General features: G+C 47.3%; 1 protein-coding gene across 4 annotated transcripts in view; it reads left to right on the top strand.

The window, feature by feature from the left end:
- Positions 1-25,563, top strand: part of LOC140425519 (synaptotagmin-14-like) — a 349,470-nt gene that overhangs the window by 102,897 nt on the left and 221,010 nt on the right. For all 4 annotated transcript variants that reach the window (XM_072509927.1, XM_072509918.1, XM_072509909.1 and 1 more), the window contains one exon: positions 18,628-18,849. In XM_072509927.1, coding sequence (XP_072366028.1) covers positions 18,628-18,849 — 222 coding nt within the window. The remainder of the gene's footprint in view (positions 1-18,627; positions 18,850-25,563) is intronic.

The raw sequence follows: 25,563 nt of genomic DNA, 5'->3' as shown, positions 1-25,563 counted from the left end.
CCCAGTTCGTCCTCCCATTTTTGTCTGATCTCATCCAGTGGAGTCCGGGCTCTGTCAAGTAGCTGTCCGTATATTTTCCCACATAGCCCCCCCTTCTCGTTGCTTGTGCCTATCAGTTCCTCTAGTAGTGTGCTTTCTGGGGCCCCAGGGTACCCCACTGTCTCTTTGCGGAGGAAGTGTTTTATTTGGAGGTGTCTCATTTCCTGTCCTTTTGCTAGCCTCCACTTTCTCGTCAGTTCGTCTAGTGTCGCCAGTCTGTGCCCTACGTAGAAGTCCCCGACTGTCAATGTGCCCCCGTCCCGCCTCCATCTTTTGAAGGTGGTATCTAGCATGGATGGGGGGAATCTGTGATTGGCCCTTTGTGTTTTAACCCCAAAGTTGCCTGGGGGATTATCCTCCCAATATACATTTTTTTAAAATATAGACTATCAGGTACTTCTTCAATGAAAATACTTATTTTATATCAAAAATAGTAAACATTTGTGAATTGCAACATTCAAACTCAAAATTGTTTATGTTAGTAAGCCATTCAAGTTGAGGACTGAAAAGAAATGTGATAGTGGTAAGAGATAGCATTGTCAGGGAAATAGATAGTGTTCTCTGCAGCTGAGACGAGGGCCGGAATTTTACACTGGGAGGTGGGAATCAGGAGTCGGGACCGAACCAGAATTGCGTTCCTGTCTCTGTCTTAAGGTTTTGGGAGCAGGATTTTGCAGTTGCCAGGGCCTTAATTGGCCTGGAGTGAGCCTAAGCCCAATTAAGCAAAACTGAGGGAAGGGTGCAAATGGCCCAATTCCAGAAAGGACAGGTTAAGAGACATGTCTCCATCCCATCCTTTCCCAAATATATCGGCCTGTGTCTTGGGATGGATATGCAGTGAACGTTGAGCTCTATTGGGAAGGCCTCAAAAAGTATTTAAATGAATGAAAAAATGTATTTTAGAAGTATTTTAAAATATAAATGTATTTCACCCACCCTCCACTCTTAATGAGTCTGCCACGATGTAAATGAGGTGTTAATAGGAACAGGACTATTCAGGGCCTGTTCCATCTCACACCACTGCTGGGATTACAGGCAGCCCCCGATGAAGAGGAAACATGGGGGCGATTCTCCAATACGGAGCACAAGTGTTCGCGCCGCCGTGAACGCCGTCGCGTTTCACGACTGCACGAACTGATTCTGGCCCCCACAGGCTGCGCCAACCTGCGCATGCGTGGGGGACGTCTTTAGCGCGCCGGCCATGACTCAACATTGAGTCGGTGTTCAGGGGCCGGCCGTGCCAGAAAGTAGGCCCGGGAGGGGAGAGGCCGGCCCGCCAATCGGTGGGCCCCGATCGCGGGCCAGACCCCATCGGAGGCCCGTCCCGGTGAAGGAGCCCCCCCACAGGCCGCCTTCCGACCGTTCGCGCAGTGTTCCCGCCGGCAGCGACCAGGGGTGAACGGCGCCGGCGGGACTCTGTCGTATCGGCGCGGCCACTCGGCCCATCCGGGTTGGAGAATCGGCGGCCCCGTTGATTCCGGCAGCCCCGTTGATTCCAGCGGCCCGCGGCCAGCGGCGTGCCAAATTTGCGCCGATTCTCTTCACCTCGGAGAATTGCGCGCCGCCGTCGGGGAGTCGTGGCGCGGTTGCGGCGATTCTCCGGCCCGGCGCGGGGTTCGGAGAATCGCCCCCCATGTTTCTGGACATGTAGGTAAGTCTAAGGTTAAGCAGGGGCCAGGGTGACAGGCTCCAGTGAGGGATTGTGGGGACTGGGTTTGGAAGGGCAAAGGTGGGGGAAACATGAGGTCAGGGCAGGAGACTACCTTACATGGAGAGTCACTGTTGGGCACAGGGTGCTTGAACTAGATGAATCTTCTCTCAGCTTGCAAAAAGGCTGCCAGATGGCACGTACACCTCCCGCCACTGGCATTTTACCAGTGGTGGTAGGAAGAGGCCCTTAAATGGACACTGTTAATTACCTCAATTGGCTCAAAGGTGGGTGGGCTGCTGCAGAGGCACCTTTGCCCCACCCCTGCCTTCAATCCCACTCCTGGGAGGGCCAATAATTCCACCCTTGATGTGGGAGGTGCGGATGGAGTTGGGGTTGTCCATTTGGTTCTGCGGAGGGAATTTGCAGAACTGGGTTTTAAATTAATGTGCAGAACCTCAAGGATAATAATCTCTCGATTGCTAACTGAGCCAAAATGGTATAGGGTCAAACAGATTAGAGCATTAACTTAGTGGCTCAAAGAGTGGTGTGGGACGAAGGGTTTTGATTCATGGAGCAATATTTACTTTAGCTGCTCTCCATTTTATCTTGGAAAAGCTCTTTCAATCTGTTTTTATATTCCTGGCTAGTTTACTCTCATTCTGTTTCTTTTTAAATTAACATTTTCCTTGCCCTCTTCTGGGGCGGAATTCTCCCGCACTTGGCGCGATGGTCCGACGCCAGCGCCAAGAACGGCACGAACCACTCCGGTGTCGGGCCACTCGGAAGTTGCGGAATCCTCTTGCCTAGGCCAGCGTTGGAGGGGTTGGCGCGGCACCAACCAGCGCCGAAGGGCTGCCGTGGTCCCGCGCATGGCCAGAACCACCGGCGTGTTCCTGCACATGCGCAAGGGGGTTCTTCTCCGCGCCGGCCATGGCAGAGCCCTACAGAGGCCGGCGCGGAGGGAAAGAGTGCCCCTATGGCACAGGCCCGCTCGCAGATCGGTGTACTCCGATCACGGGCCAGGCCACCGTGGGGGTCCCCCCCGGGGCCGGATCCCCCCGAGGACCCCGCTAGACAGCCGACAAGCCAGGTACCGCCATGATGGACCATGTCCATTTCACACCGGCGGGACTGGCCGAAAACGGGCGGCTGCTCGGCCCATTGGGGCCCGGAGAATTGCCGAGGGGGCGCTGCCAACGGCCCCGACCAGCACGGCGTAAACTCCGCCTGCAAACCAGTGCCGGAGAATACGGCAGCTGGCGTCGGAGCGGCGGGGCGGGATTCACACAGCCCCCCCCCCCCCCCCCCCCGGCGATTCTCCGACCCGGCGGAGGGGTTTCTAAAACTATTTCAATTCTCAGGATCTTTGCAACATGGTGACCTCTTCTTTTAATCTAGTCCCACCTTTACCATGAATAAGTTATGGATAGATCTTTCTTGCTCAGTTTTAAAAAATAGAATGTATTTAGATTCAAAATTTTTGATGTGTCGCACTGTTTATTTACTACCACACCTTTTAGTCTATTTAACTAATTAGTCTTAGCCAACTCTCCCCACATACTTACATAAATAACTTTGTCCATTTTTGAAATTCTTGTTAGGGACTCAGCTATGTTGCTCTCAAAATTGATAGGAATTAAATTGTATTGTAATCATTTTCACCCAGATCTTTGGCTATGAGATTATAAATGAACCTTGCCTCATTACATGGCACTTTTTGATCTGCAATAGCTTTATCCTTAGTTGGTTCTGCAGTTGGTTCAAGGAAATTGTCCAAAACTTGTCTTCCTGACTACGGTTTCCAATTAATTTACCACCTATATGAAAATTAAGTTCCCCATCTTTAACACATTGCCGTTGTTACAAGTTTCAATTATTTTTTGCTTAATGCACTGTCAAACAGTTTAACTCCTCACACAAGCATTTTTGACCCTTGTTATTCCTAACCTCCAACTACTGAGTCTACTACCTGATCTTCTCAGCCAAGATCCTTTCACATGGCTATCCTTGAGTCATCCTTTATTACCAGGGATCCTCCTCCCCATTTTCCATGCTGTCTGTCTTTTTTAATTTTGAAAGTATGATTGGGCACCCAGTACACAAATGCATTCCAGGGCATCATGGTGGCACAGTGGTTAGCACTGCTGCCTCAAAGCCCCAGGGTCCTAGGTTCAATTCCAGCCTGTCCGTGTGGAGTTTGCACTTTCTCCCTGTGTCTGTATGGGTTTCCTCCGGGTGCTCCAGTTTCCTCCCACAGTCCAAAGATGTTAGATGGGTTGCCAATTCTAAATTGCCCCTTAGTGTCCAAAAGTGAAGGCGTGAGCTTAAGTAGAGTGCTCTTTCGAAGGGCTGGTGCAGACTCGATGGGCCGAATGGCCTCCTTCTGCGCTGTAAATTCTATGAATATTCATGACCTGACCCTGTGCCTAAACTGTATTGCTTTTGTGATGCTAATTTGAAATGTTCATTGGTTGATTGGGAAGCAGGCAAACTCAGCATCCAATTAGAGGTGCTGAGCACCTCTAGGAGGCAGTAGCAGTGTTGGGGCTGCCGCTGACGAGCTAAGGAGATCAGGCAGTTCATGACAGGGCCAGGAGGATAAAGGTAGCATAAAGTAACCATGGACATCAAATTGACTCAACTTGGTGCTAGTTGACTCATGAAATTTCACACAAACATGCAGAGAGAAATTAACTTCCTTTTGCCCTGTGATGACCCCAATTGTTGTCCACCAGCATGCACCAGTTTGTACAGCTTCATCTGGAAAAAAGATTGAAAATACCATTCTGTTCTGGACAGGCCCCCTAACAAGCGCCTGAAGAAACTTGAAGTACTGCTAATTGATGGTGAGTGTGTTTCCGTCCCTTCCCCACTGCAGGCCCTTTCAAATTGCAAACTGTCCTTTAGACAGCGTGATCCAGTGATGCTCACTGGAAATATAATTTTTAAATCTTGTCCTCACCCATTCTCACTTCGATCGGCAATTAAAAATTCAGCTCCTCATCCCTGTAATGGTGATAGATAAAACCCATTTATCTCTACCATTTACCACATTTCTTTTTACTCCCTCACCACCTCTCCAGCCCCGCTTGAATGACGTATTGACAAACCTAACATTGGAGTATTCAATGCATTTTGAGATTGTATTTTGCAATTCACTCAGCTTTTTAATATATAAAGTCACACCTAATATTGAGTAGTTTTCAATGTTAATTGGGAAGATAAAACCCCAGGCTTTGTTCGAAAACACAAGGGGCGTGATGGAACGGCCATGCTGCACCCAAAAAGCAGTGTGCCGTGGCGCAGCATGTCTGATAGAAGCCGGGAGACCCCGCTCCCGGGATCTACCCAGCTTGCACGCTCATGAGATGTAATCTAACGCAATCTCGCAAGACGTTGCGATGTAAATCCCGCCAATTTTGGATGGGATCACTTTTAGGAAAATCTGTATATTAAAGCGAGGCAGCTAGTCTCACTTTAATGTGCAATTTTCCGTGGTATCCGAGGCATTGGGATCTACCCTCTTCGCCTCGGAGACCTTGGGAGAGCGCTGTTCAGTACTGGTCTCCACAAACGGGAACCAGACGAAACAGCACTTGTGGGGATTTCCCAGGGGATCAGAGGTCCCCAAGCCCATGCCCTTTGGGCAGGATGGTACCCTGGCACTTCTGGTGCCATCTGGGCACCCTGGCAGTGCCACCTGGATGCCAGCAGGGTACTGCCAAGGTGCCCAGGTGGCACTGTCAGCTGGCAAGAACACTGCCCGGGTGGCAGGTTGGCACTGCCATGGTCCTAAGCTGGCATTTTCTGCATGGTGGTAATGGGGCTGGGGGTGCCTTGCGTGGGTGTTGGGAGGGGTGTGTGGCTGGGGACCCTCCTGTAGTGTGTTGGGGCTGGGGTCGGTGGTGGGGCTGGGGGGTGGGGGGGGAATTGTCGGGGATCGCTTTGAGGGCTCCAGCCAAGGATTGAACCTCACCTTCTCTGACCCGAATGGATTAGAGATGGTGACTTTACTACTGAACTATTTCTTCACTATTTTGTTAGTACTGTCATAAATTTTATTTGCTGATACACTATTATCATCAAATTCTGTTTCCTTACCTGTCACGTTCTGCTTGTCTTTACCCAAATTGCTACACTGCCCTATTGCCTGGATTTTTCTCTTTAGATTTCTAAGTTTCCCATCATCTACCCTCTCCAACCCCACCCCTTACCAACCTTTAGTTTAAACCCCTATCCATTTCCCTAGTTATGCAACTTTCCAGGATGTTGATCACAGGCTGGTTTAAGTGCAGCCCAACCCAATGGAACAGCTCCATCTTTTCCCAGTACTTGGCCACATGGAGGCAGGGACAGGGGAATCTATCATGGGGAATGAGGTCATGGCAGAGACATTAAACAAGTGGCTGTCTTCACAATAGAAGACACAAATTACATATCAGAAATAAAGGGTAACTAAGGGATTAATGAGAGTGATGAAAAATATCAACAGTGAAAAAGTATTCGAGAAATAAGGGACTAAAAGCTGACAAAGCTGAGGACCTGATGGCCTACAACCTGGAGTTCTAAAAGAGGTAGCTGCAAAAATAATGGATGCACTGATTATGATTTTTTAAGATTCCCTAGCTTCTACAACAGTTCCAGCAAATAGGCAGGGAGTAAATATAATGTCATTATTCAAGAAAAGAGGGAGTGGGTAAAAGGGGCTAACCTGACATTGGTCATCAGGAAAATTCTGAAGGGTATTATTAAAGATGTCTTAATCATGCACTCAAAATCATGGTAGATCAGATAGAGTCAACATGGTTTTACAAAAGGGAAATCATGCCTGACCAACTTATTAGAATTCTTTGTAATAGGTTAGATAATAGGGAACCAATCGATGTGGTATACATGGATTTCCAAAAGACATTCAGTAAAGTGCCATACAAAAGTTTAATACACAGGAGGTTGGATTTTAAAGGGTGCCCGCCTGCTTCAGCTAAAAAGTTGGGAGGAAGTCCACCCACGATCCTGATACTACCCCGCAGCAATTTAAGGTTTGGAGCAATGTTAGTTTGTTAGTTGCTTTAAGGCGAGACTTCCGTCCCTTCCCCAGGAGGAAGTCTAACCTTCGTGAGCGATCGGCCAGTCGGATGGCCAGCAAATCCTGGGTGCTGGGTTGGATGTCATGTTGGGGGGGGGGGTTGCTGCTGAGGAGGACTTCGGAGGTGGGGGGCTGGGTTCACGAGGCTTGGGCGGATGGTTGAAGGGTGGGATGACTTTTGGAAGATTATCTCTCCATTGCTCCATTGGTACAGGGAATCTGCAACTACCCCCCTCTCCCGGTTGCCTGACACCAGTGCATCCTGCTATAGTTGCTGGTTTTCCCACATGTCATGGGATTGCCTCCACTGTGGATGAAATACCAGCTGTCGTGGAATGAAGCCCTCAATTGGGAACCTTAATAAGCACAAGGGCACCTCCCCCTCCCTCTGTAAAATTTAAGACCCGTCAGGGCGGCTGAGTGGGCAACAGGAAGACCATCCACTGAATTTTACATGCCTTCAACCCCACCAGTTAAATGCAGCCCAAGAATTAGAGGGTACTATATTCGCCCAGTTTTGCCAATGAAAAGGACCCCGACAGAAAGGATAAACAGGTGATATTCAAGTTTGCAGACTGGAACTAGTGGAATGTGACGAGGATCAGTTATTTGCAATCCTATGTTAATGAAATAGCCAAAGAAACACAGAATAGTGTATCCAAGATTGCTGATGATCTAAAGCTAGGTGGAAATGTAAGCTGTGAGGAGGACTCGGAAACTACAAAGAGATATAAACAGGTTGAGTTGGCATAATTTCCCCATAATTTGGGGAAATGTGAGAATGTTCACTTTGGTACTAACACTAGAAGAGCACAGTATTTCTTTAAAGTATGTGAAGCTTGTAAATGCTGATGTTCGGAGAGACTTGGGTATAATCATACAAGGAAGACTAAATTAGCATGCAAGTACAGCAAACAATAAGGAAGGCGAATGACATGTAGGTCTTTATTGCAAGGGAATGGGAATACCAGAATAAAGAGGGAATTCAACAGTTGTAGAGGACTTTGGTGATACCATTGCTGAAGTACTGTGAACGATTCATATCTAAGGAAGGACAAACCTTGCTTTGGGGTTGTCTCAGTGAAGGTTCACCAGATTTGTTCCAACGATGAGAGGGTTGGTCCTATGATGACATGTTGAGAAAATTGGGTCTAAGTTCTGTAGAACTTGGAAAAATAAGGCCTGGTCTCATTGAAACATGCAAGATTTTGAAGGGACTTGGCAGGGTGGACACTGAGAGATGGGGAATCTAGAATATGGGGGCACAGTCTCAAAATAAGGAATCAATCATTTAGGTTTGAGATGGAGAGAAATTTGTTCGTTGCTGTGAATCTTTGGAATTCTCTACCCCAGAGTGTTGCAAATGCTCCAACATTTGAGTATATTCAAGGCGATCATAGATCATAGAATTTACAGTGCAGAAGGAGGCCATTCGGCCCATCGAGTCTGCACCGGCTCTTGGAAAGAGCACCCTACCCAAGATCAACACCTCCACCCTATCCCCATAACCCAGTAACCCCACCCAACACTAAGGGCAATTTTGGACACTAAGGGCAATTTATCATGGCCAATCCACCTAACCCGCACATCTTTGGACTGTGGGAGGAAACCCACGCACACAAGGGGAGGATGTGCAGACTCCGCACAGACAGTGACCCAAGCCGGAATCGAACCTGGGATCCTGGAGCTGTGAAGCAATTGTGCTATCCACAATGCTACCGTGCTGCCCTTTTTTTTGTAATCTGTTTATTATATTTTGCCGTCCCAGTTTCCAGGCGCTATATTAGGAACAGTTTGAATTTGTCAACCTCCTATCTGTAACCGGCGGTAATAACACCCCATTCATCAATTTAAAACGGAGCAAATCTCAGCTCACTGGGAAAACAGGATTCATGTAGCGGCGCCCAGATCACCCCAGGGGAAACATTAAAAAACAATTTGATTAATTTAACTCATCAGTTGTGAAACTCTGAATATGGTTATTAAACTTAAATAATGCCCTCCTGAAATTGTGCTTCTCCTCATTGTCCGTCACAAATGCCAGACTGGGTTTAAAATCCCCTCTCAATTCTGTTTGATTCTCTTCTGTGTGAAACTGCCTGTGACGGGCAGGTATGAAGCCACATTCACAACATTCTGGAACGGGACAAATCTCTATCCTCCACAAAGAGATTTCTCATCAAGTCAATGCGGGAAAAGATGGTGCAACTTTTTCACAGAGATTGTGGGTAGAGGATAGAGTTTTGGGACGGGATTCTCCGTTCCCCCAGCATGTATTTTTCAACAGCACCGTTCGCTGGCGGCACTATTCTCTACTCCCCCTGCTTGTCAATGCGATTTCCCATTGAAGCTACCCTACACCGCCAGGAAACCCGAGGGCAGGGTTGCGCCGCCTGCAGTAAAAGAGAATCCCAATGGCTGGAGCATTCCGACCATGGGCTCTCAAGAAATTAAGGGATATGGATAGCAAGTGGGGAAGGGAGTTGAGACAGAAGATCAGCTGCCATCATGTTGAATGGAGCAGGCTCAATGGCCTTTATGACCTACTCCCGCTCTCTTTTATTATGTTCTCATGGAAAACCCATTGAAAAAATGCCAACATGTATGTGCAGTATACCTGTTACACCTGTAGGTGGCAATGTTGTTGAGATTTATCTAATATTCAGTGCAAAGCCTTCCACTCTGTATTAGCACTGAAACTCACCATTCAGCGCTATTAAATAGGCATTGTTTTCAAACTATGTAGTTCAATTGTAGCTGTTTCACAATCTGTTCTTGAGTAACAGTAGCTAAAAACACCATGACTTGATCATTCCTGAACAAGTATCGTCATATTCTCCTTTTGTTGGCATATATTTTTCTTTACGATATCACAGAAGTAAATTTTCAACCGCTTCCATATGATCCCTGAAAGCTCTAACTGGATCAGTGGTGGAAGACACGACTGAACACAAAAACACAGATATTAAAAGTTAATTAATGTGAGGGTTAATTGTTAACCCTGACATTAATTGTTAATTGTGTGAGGGTACTCTTTGGAGACTTTTCTAACATTGATTTTAGGATATGAGCATATCTTTTTCAAATGATTTAATTTTTGCATTATAGTTTACTGAATATGATTATAATGTAATTTGACTGAAATTTAAAATGGCAGCTGGAATTGATTTGAGAACAACAATGTGAATAATGTGATTGATTTGTGGGTGGTGGCTGCTCGTACCAGTTTGGAAATAAAGTGAATGATTGACTTGGTTGGTTCTGTGTGAGCTCTTCATTTCTGGTTATTAGCTTGCATAATTGACAGCTGTTTCTACATTTGATTTAATCAACGCTGCTAACAGTGTTTTACATGCCAGGGGGACTTCAATGTGCATTTAATATGCGATAAGTTAAATGCAATATTTTTAATGATGTAGGTTTGATTCCGTCATTTTTCTCTTTTGTATCCCTGACACTGTAGACCATAATCTTGCCAGGAAGGTATGAAGGTCAAATCTATCAAGATAGTTTGTGAATATCTCTGATCTATCCTTAAGAATGCTTCTAACCTCCACATGGCTTACTCTTTCAATTCAGCACGTTATCAACATTTCGATCATTCCTTCTAAATTGGCTCAACATAGATTTCAATAAGAGTATTCTATTTTTCTAGAGCACTGTACAACCCCTGATCTGAGCATTGACTTCAGCAGCTTCAAATTCAACTATTTCTCCTGTTTTTCCCTCCGATCTCTCATTGATTTTTCACATTTTGCTCACGTTTGTCTTCCTAAATGTCTCTTAGCCTGTTTAAAATGATGTTTGAATACAGCTTTGCAATTTGTTTAAAGAAGGAAATTTACAGGCCAGTAAAGCAGTTTATTTGTGTGCACACTTATTGTATGTTACTTGTGTCTTCTATGCTGTTCTTAGCCTTGCTCTTTATTTTATTCAGTCCTATACAGGGGTACATCAATCTTGTTGATGAAGGATTTTATCCCAAATTTAACCTACCACTTTGTCTTTATAGATGCTGAGAGATCTCTATATTTCTACAATTTGTACTTCAGACATTTTGGTACTTGTGGTTCCTTTTGTCTTTAACACTACTTTGTAATAAACTTTTTAAGAGATTATAAAACTTACCAAATTGATACCCTCAAATGTTGCATTCTCTGCACCAGGAAATACCTGTCTGTTACCCCCATCCAACCAATCTAACACATGTTTTATCTCGTAATTTATATTTAAAACCAAACTCACTTTCTTTTTTTTTTTTTTTGTTTTTTTTTTATTTTTTAAAAAAAAAGCCTCACTAGGGGGCTACCTGCCCCCCTCCCGTGTCGACTAGCCATTACCTTCTCTAGGCCAGTCCCATATCCCGCCTCCACGCTCCCGCTCGCTCCCCCAGCGTCGCACACCATCCCCGCCCACCCACTCTTTAGCCATTTCCTTTTGGATTTCCGCAGCAGCAACCCAGTTGTCCCCCCCCCCCCTTCTCCCTCCCTCCTCCCCTCCCCGCTAGATCTCTTTCTAGCTTGATTGCTCCCCCCATATTACTTCCGTAAGTCAGCTGACTTCAACTGACCCCGGCTACTCCTGCTCACTCCTCGACCCCCCCCATGTGGGGAACTCCCATCCGCCTTGCGCCTGTCTTCCCGCCTTATTCTTTCTGGTGCGGGAACATCCCTTTACCTGACCCGCCTCTTATGGCGCAGCTCCCTTTCCCCTCCCCCTCCCCTTCCCCATTCTCCAACTATGTCCCGTCTTTCCCCCCTCACCGGCGCCCACATTTCCCCAATGTCTCCCCCCTTCCCTGTTTACTTCTCAATTAACATCCACCGTAACATTAACAATAACATTTCCTGCAGCATCAGTCCCTCAGTTCCGATCCAATTTCTCTTCTTTGATGAAGGTCCATGCTTCCTCCGCCGTCTCGAAATAATGGTGTCTCTCCTGATACGTGACCCATAGTCTTGCCGGCTGCAGCATCCCGAACTTCACCTTCCTTTTATGCAACACCTCTTTGGCTCGGTTGAAGCTCGCCCTCCTTCTCGCCACCTCCGCACTCCAATCCTGGTATACCCGTACCACTGCATTCTCCCATCTACTACTCCGCACCTTTTTAGCCCATCTCAGGACCTCTTCTCTATCCTTAAGGCGGTAAAATCGCACGATTATCGCCCTGGGTGGTTCTCCCGCTTTTGGTCTTCTCGCCGGAATCCGATTTGCCCACTCCACCTCCAAGGGGCCCGTAGGGGCCTCAGCACCCATCAGTGAGCTCAGCATCGTACTTGCGTACGCTCCACAGTCCACTCCTTCCACACCCTCAGGGAGACCCAGTATCCGAAGGTTCTTCCTTCGCGCTCCATTTTCTAGGGCTTCGATCCTTTCAGTACACTTTTTATGAAGTGCCTCGTGCGTCTGTGTCTTAACCGCCAGGCCCAGGATCTCGTCCTCAATATCTGTCACCTTCTGCTCCACCACACGGAGCTCTGTCTCCTGGGTCTTTAATGTCTCCTTGAGCCCCTCAATTGCCTGTAGCAACGGGGTCAGCACCTCCCTCTTCAGCAGCTCCACGCACCGTCTCACAATTTCATGCTCAGGCCCCCATGTCGCCTGCGCTTTCTCCGCCGCCATCTTGTACTTCTCTCTTTCTGACCCTTTGGTCGACGATTCCTCGCGCTGCAGCCGCCGCCGCCGGTTTTTTCCTCCTTCGTTTGGGGGGGACTCCCTTCTCACACGCCCCACACCGGGTTGCGTCGTCGAAAAATTCCCCGTTGAGGCTCTTAAAAGAGCCCGAAGGTCCGTCGGAGCTGGAGCCGCCGAAGCGTGCGGCTAGCTAGGCATCACCGCAACCGGAAGTCCCTTCAGTGGCCTTGATGAGGTCTTTTCACAGTTGTTCCCTCTGCTGCTAGAATTCACCTTTGATACAGGCCCTCAGGTCAGCTTGCAGCTTTAAGCTTGCCCTTCCCCCGCCTGCATGCTGGAAGAGGCCCTGTTTATCCTGTAGTTGCAGCCAAATCTTTCACTGTTTCTACGTGTGTCTGGCAACCAAGAGACATACCCTTCCTGGGGGACACTGTCGGGGGAATATTGCCGCCTTCTTCCCACACCGGGAAATGTCAAACAAATGCCGTGGGGGCCCTGTAAAAGAGCCCAAAAGTCCGTTCCAAGCAGGAGCTGCCGAATATGCGACCTAGCTCTGCATAGCCGCACCCGGAAGTGCCCCAAACTCACTTTCTTAAAAAGCAATTGGGAGAAGGATGAAATTTGGGACTCAGAAAGTTCATGTGAATCTGCGTGCACAGGCTCACCACAAAGGACAAACTATCTGATGTTAGTGGATAAATGTCACATTTGTTATTTGTAATATACTTAGCAATCCTAGACCAAGTAATATTCACTAAGAAAATACTGTAGTACTTATGCGACCAATCACTATTGATTTTCCCTTTGCTTCATGTTTTTGCTATTAAAAGCATTATTTTTTCTAAGGTGTTTTTCTAACCTTTCAGATAAACCTCTGAGCTTGAGTCTGTAACACAGAGTAATTTAAACAGCATATTACTGTTTGAATGTCATTCTCAAATTAATGATACCATTTCAGTCTTTAAGTTTTTAAAGATAGTGCCATTTGTCATTAATTACTAGTAACCACTATTTTTTTAATGGCAATAGAGCTATATGAGTTTAGAAAAGAAACAGAAAGCTACTGAATATGGATATCAAATAGGCACTAATGTCATTTTCTCAAATTACACTGTAATTTGTGTCCTTTGATTCCTAGTTATCACTTAAGAGTAGAAATGACAAGCACTATTTAATCTTCACAGGAGGTCGAAGGCTTTTCATGCAGAAACATACATTTTTTTAGTGTAACAGTTGACATGAAATTCTGTTGCATTGTGTTAATAATAGATTCTTAATAACAAAGTATAGAACTACACACTGTTGTCATATATATATATATGCGTGTTATAGTTTTGGCTCATATGGACTTTGGCTTCTAAGACTACTCCGGTAGCAAGTATACCAGCATGACTTTAATTCTGAGTGCTACTTCGAGAAAATATTAGATGGCATTGTTTGCTAAATACAATTCATGCATGGTGTTTGGTACTTTTGAGGTGAACAGATATAAAGTAAAAAATGTGAAATTCAATATCAACAAGTAAAGCAAGCCCCTTCTTTCCACTGATCCTGTGAAATTTGCGCTATCACGGACTCTGACCAACAAAAGTCATCATTATGGCCAAGTTCAAAACTTCTGAGATAACAAATCTCTGAAAAGTCTTTTCACCCAACCTCTAAGGTAATCTGTTGAAACTTCAAGGTGCCATTCTAACATTACACCCTGCATTATTCAACCATAACTGGTTGTTTTCCAGATTTTTGGGCACTTTTAATCTTGCATGTCTGGTGGAAAACTGACAGGAATAGGTAGAACACTAGATTTACACCTCACCTCCATGAAGGGCAAAAGCATGCGCAGTGTAAGACCAGTGTTGAACCCAGTCTCATCGGTTTCCTGCCAGGTGAATTGCCCCCATTTTTCGAGGGTTCTCAGCACCACAGGAAGTATCTTACTTTCATCTCTGATTGGACTGACCAATATGATCTAAAATTTGCTTCCAAATTATACTTTTTTTTAAAGGAAATCAATTCACATATATTTGGATGCATCTTTTACCTACAAAGCATTTTTACCATCTAGTTTCACTTGAGGATTTTTAACTTTATATTCGGTGAAATTCCTGTCTTTGCTCCGTTTACTGCAAGTGCATTGTACGACTTTATACCTGTATCTGCTTTTTAGCAAAAATGGGAACTTCATCTTCTTCAAGAAGCCTGTTTATAGGTTACTTCTAACCGTTTTTTCTTAAGTTTAAGAACATGCACTTATACAGCACCTTCCATATCCTAAAAAGCATCCAACAGCACTTTGTAGCCAATTAATTGACTTTGAAGTGTAGTCACAATTGTTATGCAAGCAAATACAACATTAATTTGTGCACCATCCTATCCACAAATGGGAATCAAGATAAATGTTCAGTTAACTTATTTAAATTGAGTGGTACTTGTCAACCAGGATACTAAGAGTACTATTCTGCTTTTCTCCAAATGATGCCATATGATCCTAAACCAGTAGGTAGGGTGTTTTATGAACATGTAGTTAAAGGAAATCACAAGCAATGATTTTTTACTTGTCCTGTGTATTACTTAAAATGACTGCCAAGATGACATGCTCAAATTCGTGGAGGAATTTGAACCCAAAACTTTCTCCTATAAAGCATTGGGACAGGTAAATTTTAATTATTTAATTCTATGTTCATCACAATAAAATGTTAGTCACAGGCTGTTCTTGTCATTATTCAAAAAATAGTTAATCCTGGGGCGAGAACTACCGTCCACATTGCACTCGAACGGAGCGCAACATGGCTGGTAGATGCCAGGTGAAGCCCCCCAGCAGCCACTACGCCTCGCAGGATCTGCGAGGCACAAAATCAGGAACCCGCCCACAATGGGCGTGACCATGCCCAGATTGCGTAAATCCACTGAAGCCTACTTACCTGGGATCTACTGGCCTCCCGGCACCTAATGGTTCCCCAGGGAGTCCCCAGCTGGGCACCATTCAGTACTGGTCCACACAAACCTGGACCAGATGAAACGGCACGCGGGGCGGGCAGGGGGGGGGGGGGGTTCTCCCAGGCCATTGGAGGCCTCTGGGTGGTCAGGGGTAGGACAGGGTCCCTGGGCCCTCCCCTTGGAATGTGGACATCTTGGCACTGCCAAAGTGCCTCAGTGGCACTGCCAAGCTAGAAGGAGCACTGCCAGGGTGGCAGTGCAAGGGTACCCAAGTGCCAGGTTGGCATTGCCAAGGGTCAGAGTCCGAGGGGCCATGCCCATGAAAGGATGCTGGAGGAGGTGTGGAGGATGGGGGGGGTTGCAGGGCAGGTAAGAAGGGGCCTCTGGTGGATTGGGGGAGTTGACGGGTGAGGGTCCTGGAATGGGAGGGTGTGGGGGGGCCTGATGAGAGGGGCCCCCAGGGACCCCATAGTGGGGTGTCCTCACTTGTGAGGGGTGTGGAGTAATGCCCATAATGTGTGTGTGTGGGGGTGATATTGCCCATGGGTTGGCCATCCAAAAGCTCACGTAAAGATTGGGGCACCCTTTCAAAATAGTGGTCCGATCACTGAGTTCAGCTCCCCAGTAATGAAAAAAATTCTAAGTGTGGGCTAAACCGGTGAGAAACTCCCCAGGGCCCAAAATAGTGAGTAAGGGCGATCTTCCCAAAGGGGAACAAAATACCTTAGCGAACGTGTTTAGCTGCGTGTTTCCTGGCACTCGCAGTGCCGAGAAATACAAGACTATTCACCATGAACCGCATTGAATAAGGGGCCTGAACGGGGAAGGCGTGGCCGAGGACGCACATAGCCCCATTTTCTACAATGGGGAGCTCTGCTCGCCGGAACACCCCATTGTAGCGAGAGATTAGGACACCATTTTTAAATGCCGTCCCAATGTCCGACACCTCTAAAAGAATCCTCAACCTCCCGCCCCCCCACGAACGCAATATGGGATGTTCCCCAGGCCCCTTCCACAACGCCCATGCAAGGCAACCCCGGCCCGATTGCGGGTGTGCACAAAATGCTAGCGTGACACCTGGGCAGTGCCAACTGGCAGTGTCACATGAGCACCTTGGCAGCGCTTGGTTGGCAGTGCCAGGCTAACATTACCAGGGTACCCAGGCAGCACCAGCAATGCCAGGGCATCACCCTGCCCAAAGGGCATGTAGCTGGGGCCCTCCAATTGCTTTGGAGATCCTTTCTGTCTGGTCCCCGTTTGTGAGGATCAGTGCTGAACAGCACTTGCCCAAGGTCTCTGAGGTGAAGGGGGTGAATCCTAAAGACTCAGGTACCTCAGGAATCTGCACAATAGAACAAGGCTTACTTCTCGCTCTTAAATGCAGATTTGCCAAAATGTTATCCCGCCCATTCAGCTCGCAACGTCTTGTGAGGTTGCGTTGAATCTCGTGAGATGATGCCAGCTGGGTAGATCCTGGGAGCGGGGTATCCCGGCTTTCAACGACCATGCTGCTCACGGCGAGCTGCTTTTCCGGCGCAGTGTGGCTGTAAGATCGTGGCGGTAAGATCGTGCCCCAAGTGTCATTAGATAGGGGTGGGGAGGTAGGAAGCTCCCAGCAAATCCTGCCACAAATGACACGTAGAAACTTTTTTATTCGATAGCACCCTAGAACTCTACTTGTTCTACTTGTGCTATGGCATTATTTAGAGATGGTCAGGGAGTTTTCTTGATGTCGATACAGCTCATTGTACAGATCATTGAATTGCAATTCTCCATTATTGAAAGAAAGCTTTCTTAATTGTAATGTTTTAAATCTGCACCATCTAACATCTAAATGAAACTAATGTTATTAATCGGTTGTTAACTATCTTTAATTATTTAATTGTCCAGGATTTTTCAGGTGAATTCTCAAGCTAAATGTTTGATGATGCGCTGATGGCAAAGAATCTTGTCCACTGTCTGCACATGTCATTTATAAAATCACTGCCTGTGAATTTTCACCCATGTGGTCAGAAAAATGTGGGCAATGCACCTGCAATTCCTGATAGCCATCAGCAGTGGGCAAAGTTACTTGCCATTAATCCAATGATTGCATTCTGAACAATGCTGTTCAGCATTCACCAGCATATTGAGTGCATAAATGTGGAATGACAATTTTGAGCCAAGAGCAATGAAGGAAACTACATAGATGTGCACACATTCTTTTTTTCAAGCTGTTTTTGAGCTGCATGTTTGGGTGGAGTGTTTGGGAAGCTATTTAATGAAATAAAAACAGGAAATGCTTGAACTACTCAGCAATTTAGATAATGTCCACAGAGAGACTGAAACAGGTGCCATTTCAGATCAATTACCTTTCATCAGAAAATTCACAAGGGAAAAAAGGATGAGAATTTTAAATTTGAGACACTGGGGAACAGGAACCAATGTAGGCTAGTGACAGAGGGATGATAGGTGAGTAGGATTAGAAAGTAGGCAGAAATGTTTTGAATGAGTCAAAAGGTGGGATGGGAGGTTGGCGAGGAGAACATTGAAAGAGTTGAGTCTAGGGGTGACAAAGGCATGGATGAAAGTTTTGACAGCACTTGGTCTGAGAAGGGATGAGGGCAGGCAATGTTATGAATGTGGAAGTCGGTAGTCTTTGTAATGTGGAGAATATGGGGTCAAAACTCAACTTGGGCCAAATAGGACACTGAAGATGAGAACTACGGCTTCAACTTGAGACCATGGCTGGGAAGGAGATGGAATCAGTGCCAAGGTTGCAGAGTTTGTGACTTGATTAGCTGAAGGTGATGCTTCAGTCTTCTCAAACTTTAACTGGTGAAAAGTTGGAACTCATTCAGAACAGAATAGCAGACTGACAGTGTAGAGGTAATGGAGTTTACCAGCAAAGTGGATGAGAGTACGGAACCTCATGCAATGTCTTTAGATGATGTCACTGAAGAACCAGAGGAATCTGCAGTAATGTCAGCTATTTTTCCAGGCTTTCTGCAGCTCATCTGCTGAAGTTATAGCAAATGAGTGAAGGAACCCCTTGGAAATTCACTCCCATTATATCTATTCCTAATCAAAGCAACAAATATGATTATTGTTATTAGTGTCTGAAGTATTTCTCAAATGAGCTAATCAGATCTGTTAAAAAGATGCATTAAAAAACAATGGGATAACACCTTGAGACATTAAATAACAAATATCATTCTGGGAAGCTGACTTATTCTTGCTCATCATTCTGATGTGTCTGGGGTTGGTGTCTGATGCTTACTGTCATTGTTGTGTTGACCAGATAACAGCTATGGTGATGGAGACCACCATGGTTCCTCATCAGACAGTGAAGATGAGGTCCTTGGCAAATACCACGAGGCTTTGTCCAAAACACAGATCGCCTCTGGTGCAGCATCAGACAGCAGACACCATCAGAAAGGGTACATGTGGGAATCCAGACTCAAATATAGTCCTTTGTCAGCAGAATATGATGGATACAGCAGTGAGGCATCTGCAGATGAAGGTAAGACGATTCCATGATTCCACGTGATTTCACAGCTGTCGCTAAAAATAAAATGCCACGGATATTAAGATATTACCTGCTTTGGGTGCAATTTTCTATTTATGTTCAGCCAATTGTAGAGCACCTGCAGTTACCTAAAGCAGATGATGACTAGGTTTTGTATTGTATTGCTCAGTAATATTATGTATCTGCTAATTGTATATTATTTCATTACATCTCTGTGAAGAATAAAAGCAAAATTGGCCTGTGTGTCAGTGCTTGAAATAGACAGTTCATGTTAGTTACTATTTATCAATTTTTATATTGTAACTTAAAAAAATATATAAGTAATGCACTTGTTTTACATATGTATACAATAATACCCAATACATATTTTGCTAATGACATTTTTAAATAAGTGCTTACCTTGTGTTTCTATTACTTTTTAAACTGGTCACTTCTCATACAGCACTTTTAAATATGTTTGGTATTTCTTTTTTGAGGAATGCTTTGTGGTAGCTTATTAGACATGAAAATGGCTGTCTGAACCGGAAATGTGATTATAAAGTTACATTGATTTAATCAGCACTAATTTAAATCAAGAGAGCTAATTCATGACTTTTCAGATTTTAGTGAGTAATCGTTCCCCTTTGTCCAGGAACTTTAACCCTGATAGTAACTTGATAGTGGGAATCAGACAGGCAGGAGTCAAGGCAGTTGGTAAACTGAGCTGATACTAGTAGTGTGAGGCCCAGGTTATTTTAGCTCCTGGCCTTCATTTGCATGTTGTAGTTGCCAGGCTGAAACCTGTAGGAATGACTGTTGACCAGCAGTCTGGAGTGCAATGTTAGGTTAGTTCAGATCACTGCTGGGAACCAAGTGAACAGTTCCAGGTGACCAGGAGAGTTGTAGGAATCAGGGAGGGATTCTATGATCCTGGGGCTAAGTGTTGACGCCGGAGTGTTTTACGACGGAATCATCTGGCCCCTAGGAGCAGCGATCCTGCACCATTACAGATGACCAGCATGGCACTGTAGAGCCTCACGCTACTCCAGCTGCTGATACGGGCGCGAGCACGGCTGGCACGAGTTCGTGCATGCGTATGGGTTGCCTTCTCCGCGCCGGCCCCCGGTCAACATGGCGGAGCCCTATAGGGGCAGAGGAACATAGGTCCCCCCGGGATAAGCCCACCCGCCGATTGGTAGGCCCCGATCGCGGGCCAGGCCACCATGGAGGCCCCCCCGGAGTCGGATTCCCCCTCCCCCACACCAGGACGGCCCCCGCAGCATGAACGCCGAGGTCCCGCCGGGTAAGACCACATGCGAACGGGACTCGGCGGGCATTCAGCCCGTCGAGAGTGGTGAATCGCCGGGGGGGGGGGGGCGCCCGACCGGCGCCATTGCCGCCGATTCTCCGGGCGCCGGAGAATCGGCGGAGCATGATTCGCCCCCCCCTTCCCAACGATTCTCTGACCCGGCGCGGGGTCGGAGAATCCCGCCCGTGGTTTTGGGGTATGGTCTGGTTGGTAGGAGTGAGTCTAATGATCATTAAAGATCTAAACTTCTGTTGTGGGGTCCAGATGAACATTCTTCCTCCTCCTAGCCACATATGGAAGGTAGAAAAATGTTGATTAAATGTGCATATTTGACATCTTTTGGCCTTGGCTCCTCTTTCTGCTCTGCTAACATGGTGAAAAAGCTATAAATGCTTCTTTGTTTGGGCTCTTGGGTAAAATAATAGTTAAGTTCAATTTTGTCACCTGAGTCAGACATGCAGACTTACAGAAGCGTCCCACCTATTTCTGCCGGAAGAGAGTAGTGCATTGGTGAGCAAGTGATCCAGATGATTTTAACTATCTAGTTTTCTGATTTGTACCAGACTGGTTAGGTTTAAATTAATCAGATCGTAGTATCTTGTAGCAAAGAAGGAAGCCATTTGGTCTCTTGTGTCTATGCTAGCTCTTTGAAAGGGCTACCCAATTAGTCCCACTTCCTTACTTTTCCTCACAGCCTGTCATTTTTTTCTTTTGAAGAAGAGATCCAATTAGCTTTTGGAATTTCTGCTTTTTGACCCTGCACCTCCAATTTCATTATGAGGGATTAATAGTGAGAGATACCTTTATGCTCTACTACATATATATGTACATAACTCAGTAATGTTAGCAAAGACTTGTAACTTCAACAAGACAACATGGTGTCCAAACAGTATACATCACAGCTAGCGATGACAGAACAGATCAGTGATCATTGTTTGGCACTTGTGGGTACGAATGTTACTTTCCACTTAAAACCCAAGTCTGAATGTTGTCAAAGTCTTGCTGCACATGGACATGGAATGTTTTAGTATCTGAGTTGTGCATGGTACTGAACACTAATCATCAGTGAACAATCCCACTTTTGACCTTATGATGGAAAGAAGATTAATGATAAAGCAACTGAAGATGGTTTCGGCTCGGACACAACTCCTGCAGTGATGTCCTGGACTGAGATGATTTACCTCCAACCATACAACTATCTTTGTGCTAGTTATGACTGCTACCGATGGAACGTTTTACCTCTGATTCTCTGATTTTTGCCAGGACTCCTTGATGCAGCACTTGGTCAAATTCTGCCTTGATGCCAAGGACAGTCACTTTCACTTCATCCCTTTGTCACTCATTATTAATTTTTTCCAAACAGAGAAAGCGAGCCATGTCAGATAGCCAGGTCTCCGACTTCGGGGGCTTTGAGTCCCTCCAAGCTAATAATATTTGTCTCTGGGCTACCAAGGAAGCAAAGGCCAGAATATCTGCCTCTTTCTCCTCCTGGATTCCCGGATCTTCCGACACCCTGAAAATTGCCACCTCTGGACTCGGTGCCACCCTTGTTTTTAACACCGTGGACATGACATCTGCAAACCCTTGCCAGAATCCCAAAAGCTTTGGACATGTCCACAACATGTGGACATGGTTCGCTGGCCCTCCCGCACACTTTGCACACCTATCTTCTACCCCAAAGATCCTGTTCATCCGGGCCACTGTCATGTGAGCCCGGTGAACGACCTTGAATTGTATCAGGCTGAGTCTGGCACAAGTTGTGGACACGTTGACTCTACTCAATGCATCCGCCCATGGACCATCCTCTATCTCTCCTCTCAACTCCTCTTCCCACTTGCGCTTCAGCTCCTCAGTCTGCGTCTCCTCTGACCCCATAAGTTCCTTGTAAATGTCAGAGACCCTCCTTTCTCCCACCCACCCTCTGGAAACTACCCTGTCCTGTATCTTCCTTGGTGGTAGGAGCGGGAAGGTTGAAACCTGCCTACGTAGGAAGTCCCGCACCTGCAGGTACCTGAATTTGTTTCCCCTCGCCAATCCAAATTTCTCCTCCAGCTCCCTCAAGCTAGGAAAGCTCCCCTCTATAAACATATCTCCCATCCTCTCAATCCCTGCTCTCTGCCATCTCCGAAACCCCCCATCCATCCTTCCCGGGGCAAACCGGTGATTATTACAGATTGGAGACCAAACCGATGCTCCCACATGTCTCCTCCATTACCCCCAGACTCTCGGGGCCGCCACCACCACGGGGCTGGTGGAGTACCATGCCGGCGGGAACGGCAGAGGCGCCGTTATCAATGCCCCAAAGCTGGTGCCCTTACATGAAGCCGCCTCCATATGCTCCCATGCCTACCCCACCACCCACTTCCTGATCATGGCTACATTTGCTGCCCAATAGTAGTTACTGATGTTTGGCAGCGCCAGCCCGCACTCTCCCCGGCTGCGCTCAAGCATCCCCTTCTTTACTCGCGGGGTCTTGTCCACCCATACAAAGCCAGTGATCACTTTGTTGACCCGTTTAAAAAAGGACCGCGGAATAAAGATGGGGCGACACTGAAACACAAACAGGAATCTCGGGAGGACTGTCACCTTCACCGTCTGCACCCTCCCAGCTAGTGACAACGGGAGCGCGTCATACCTCCGAAAATTGTCCTTCATTTGGTTTACTAGTCGGGCCAGATTAGTTTGTGCAGTCATTTCCATTCCCACCACCTGGATGCCTAGATACCGAAAGCTTCCCCCTACCACTCTAAACGGCAGCTCCCCCAGTTGCCTCTCCTGTCCCTTGCCTGGACCGCAAACATCTCACTTTTCCCCATATTTAGTTTATACCCCGAAAACCGGCCAAATTCCCCTGGAATCCTCATGATTTCTTCCATCCCTTCTGCTGGGTCCGATACATATAGGAGCAGGTCTTCTGCGTAAAGCGAGACTCTGTGCCCCCCCTCCGGACCAGCCCCCTCCATCCCCTTAAAGCTCTCAGTACAATTGCCAGTCGCTTTATGGCTAACGCAAACAACAGTGGGGAGAGGGGCATCCCTGTCTCGTCCCTCGATGCAACCTAAAATAGTCCGATGTTGTCATTTTCGTCCGTATGCTTGCCACAGGTGCCTGATACAGCAACCTGATCCAGTCAATAAAGCCCCGCCCAAATCCGAACCGTCCCAGTGCCTCCCACAGATATTCCCATTCTACTCGATCAAAGGCCTTCTCTGCGTCCATTGCGACCACTACCTCCACCTCCCTACCTTCCGGGGGCATCATGGTCACGTGTAATAGCCTACTTACATTGGCCACCAACTGCCTTCCCTTAACAAACCCCGTCTGTTCCTCCCTAATAACGTCCGGAACACAATCCTCAATCCTAGAGGACAAAATTTTGACCAGCAGTTTGGCGTCCACATTCAATAGGGATATCGGCCTGTAGGACCCACACAGCTACGGGTTCTTGTCCCGCTTCAGGATCAACGAAATCGTGGCCTGTGACATAGTCGGGGGAAGCACCCCTCTCTCCCTTGCCTGATTGAATGTCCTCATCAACAATGGTCTCAGTATCCCAGAGAACTTTTTATAGAACTCCACTGGGTACCTGTCCGGCCCCGGGGCTTTACCCGACTGCATGGCCTTCAGACCCTCCGCTATCTCTTCCATCCTGATTGGGGCCCCAGCCCTTCTACCAGCTCCTCGTCCACCTTCGGGAAATTCAGCCCCCCTAGGAAGTGCCTCATCCCCTCCGGCCCCGTTGGTGGTTCCGACCCATACAGCCTACTATAAAACTCCTTAAACGCCTTATTCACCACTGCTGAGTCTCCAACCAGGTTCCCATCTCCATTCTTTACTTTCCCTATCTCTCTGGCTACCTCCCTCTTTCTAAGCTGCTGTGCAAGCATTCTGCTGGCCTTCTCTCCATACTCATAGATCGCCCCCCCCCCCTCGCCTTTCTCAGCTGCTCCACCGCCCTCCCTGTGGTTAACAAGCCAAACTCCGGACTTCCGGTTGCGGTGATGCCGAGCCAGCCGCACGTTTCGGCGGCTCCAGCTCCGACAGACCCTCGGGCTCTTTTAAGAGCCCCAACGGGGATTTTTTCGACCGCGTAACCCGGTGTGGGGTGTGTGGGAAGGGAGTCCCCCCCGAACGACGGAAGAAAAAACCGGCAGCGGCGGCTGCAGCCTGAAGAATCTTCGACTAAAAGGCCAGAGGGAGAGGAAAACAAAATGGCGGCGGAGAAAGCGCAGGTGACATGGGGGCCTGAGCAGGAGGAAATCGTGAGACGGTGCGTGGACCTGCTGAAGAAGGAGGTACTGACCCCGATGCTACAGGCAATTGAGGGGCTTAAGGTGACTTTAAAGACCCAGGAGACTGAGCTCCGCGTGGTGGAGCAGAAGGTGTCAGATATTGAGGACGAGGTCCTGGGCCTGGCGGTTAAGACTCAGACGCACGAGGCACTTCATAAAAAGTGTGCTGAAAGGATCGAGGTCCTTGAAAACGGAGCGCGAAGGAAGAACCTTAGGATACTAGGTCTCCCTGAGGGTGTGGAAGGAGTGGACTGTGGAGCGTACGCAAGTAAGATGCTGAGCTCACTGATGGGTGCTGAGGCCCCTGCGGGCCCCATGGAGGTGGAGTGGGCAAATCGGATCCCGGCGAGAAGACCAAAAGCGGGAGAACCACCGAGGGCGATAATCATGCGATTTTACCGCCTTAAGGACAGAGAAGAGGTCCTGAGATGGGCTAAAAAGGTGCGGAATAGCAGATGGGAGAATGCTGTGGTACGGGTATACCAGGATTGGAGTGCGGAGGTGGCGAGAAGGAGGGCGAGCTTCAACCGAGCCAAAGAGGTTTTGCATAAAAGGAAGGTGAAGTTTGGGATGCTGTAGCCGGCAAGACTATGGGTCACGTATCAGGAGAGACACTATTATTTCGAGACGGCGGAGGAAGCATGGTCCTTCATTAAAGAAGAGAAACTGGACCAGAACTGAGGGACTGATGCTGCAGGGAATTGTTATTGTTTTTGTTAATGTTATGGTGGAAGTTAATCGAGAAATAAACAGGTGCTGAGGGGGAGACACTGGGGAAATGTGGGCGCCGGTGAGGGGGGAAAGACGGGACATAGTCGGAGAATGGGGAAGGGGAGGGGGAGGGGAAAGGGAGCTGCGCCATAAGAGGCGGGTCAGGTAAAGGGATGTTCCCGCGCCAGAAAGAATAAGGCGGGAAAACAGGCGCAAGGCGGATGGGAGTTCCCTCACACCGGGGGGGGTCGAGGAGTGAGCAGGAGTAGCCGGGGTCAGTTGAAGTCAGCTGACTTACGGAAGTGATATGGGGGGAGCAATCAAGCTAGATAGGGATCTAGCGGGGGGAGGGGGGGGAGGGGGGGGACAACAACTGGGTTGCTGCTGCGGAAATCCAAAAGGAAATGGCTAAAGAGT

Source organism: Scyliorhinus torazame, chromosome 1 (assembly GCF_047496885.1).
Source record: "Scyliorhinus torazame isolate Kashiwa2021f chromosome 1, sScyTor2.1, whole genome shotgun sequence".
Classification (NCBI taxonomy): Eukaryota; Metazoa; Chordata; class Chondrichthyes; order Carcharhiniformes; family Scyliorhinidae; genus Scyliorhinus; species Scyliorhinus torazame.
The sequence above is the reverse complement of the archived record's forward strand: the minus strand, read 5'-3'. Positions and strand labels throughout refer to the sequence as shown.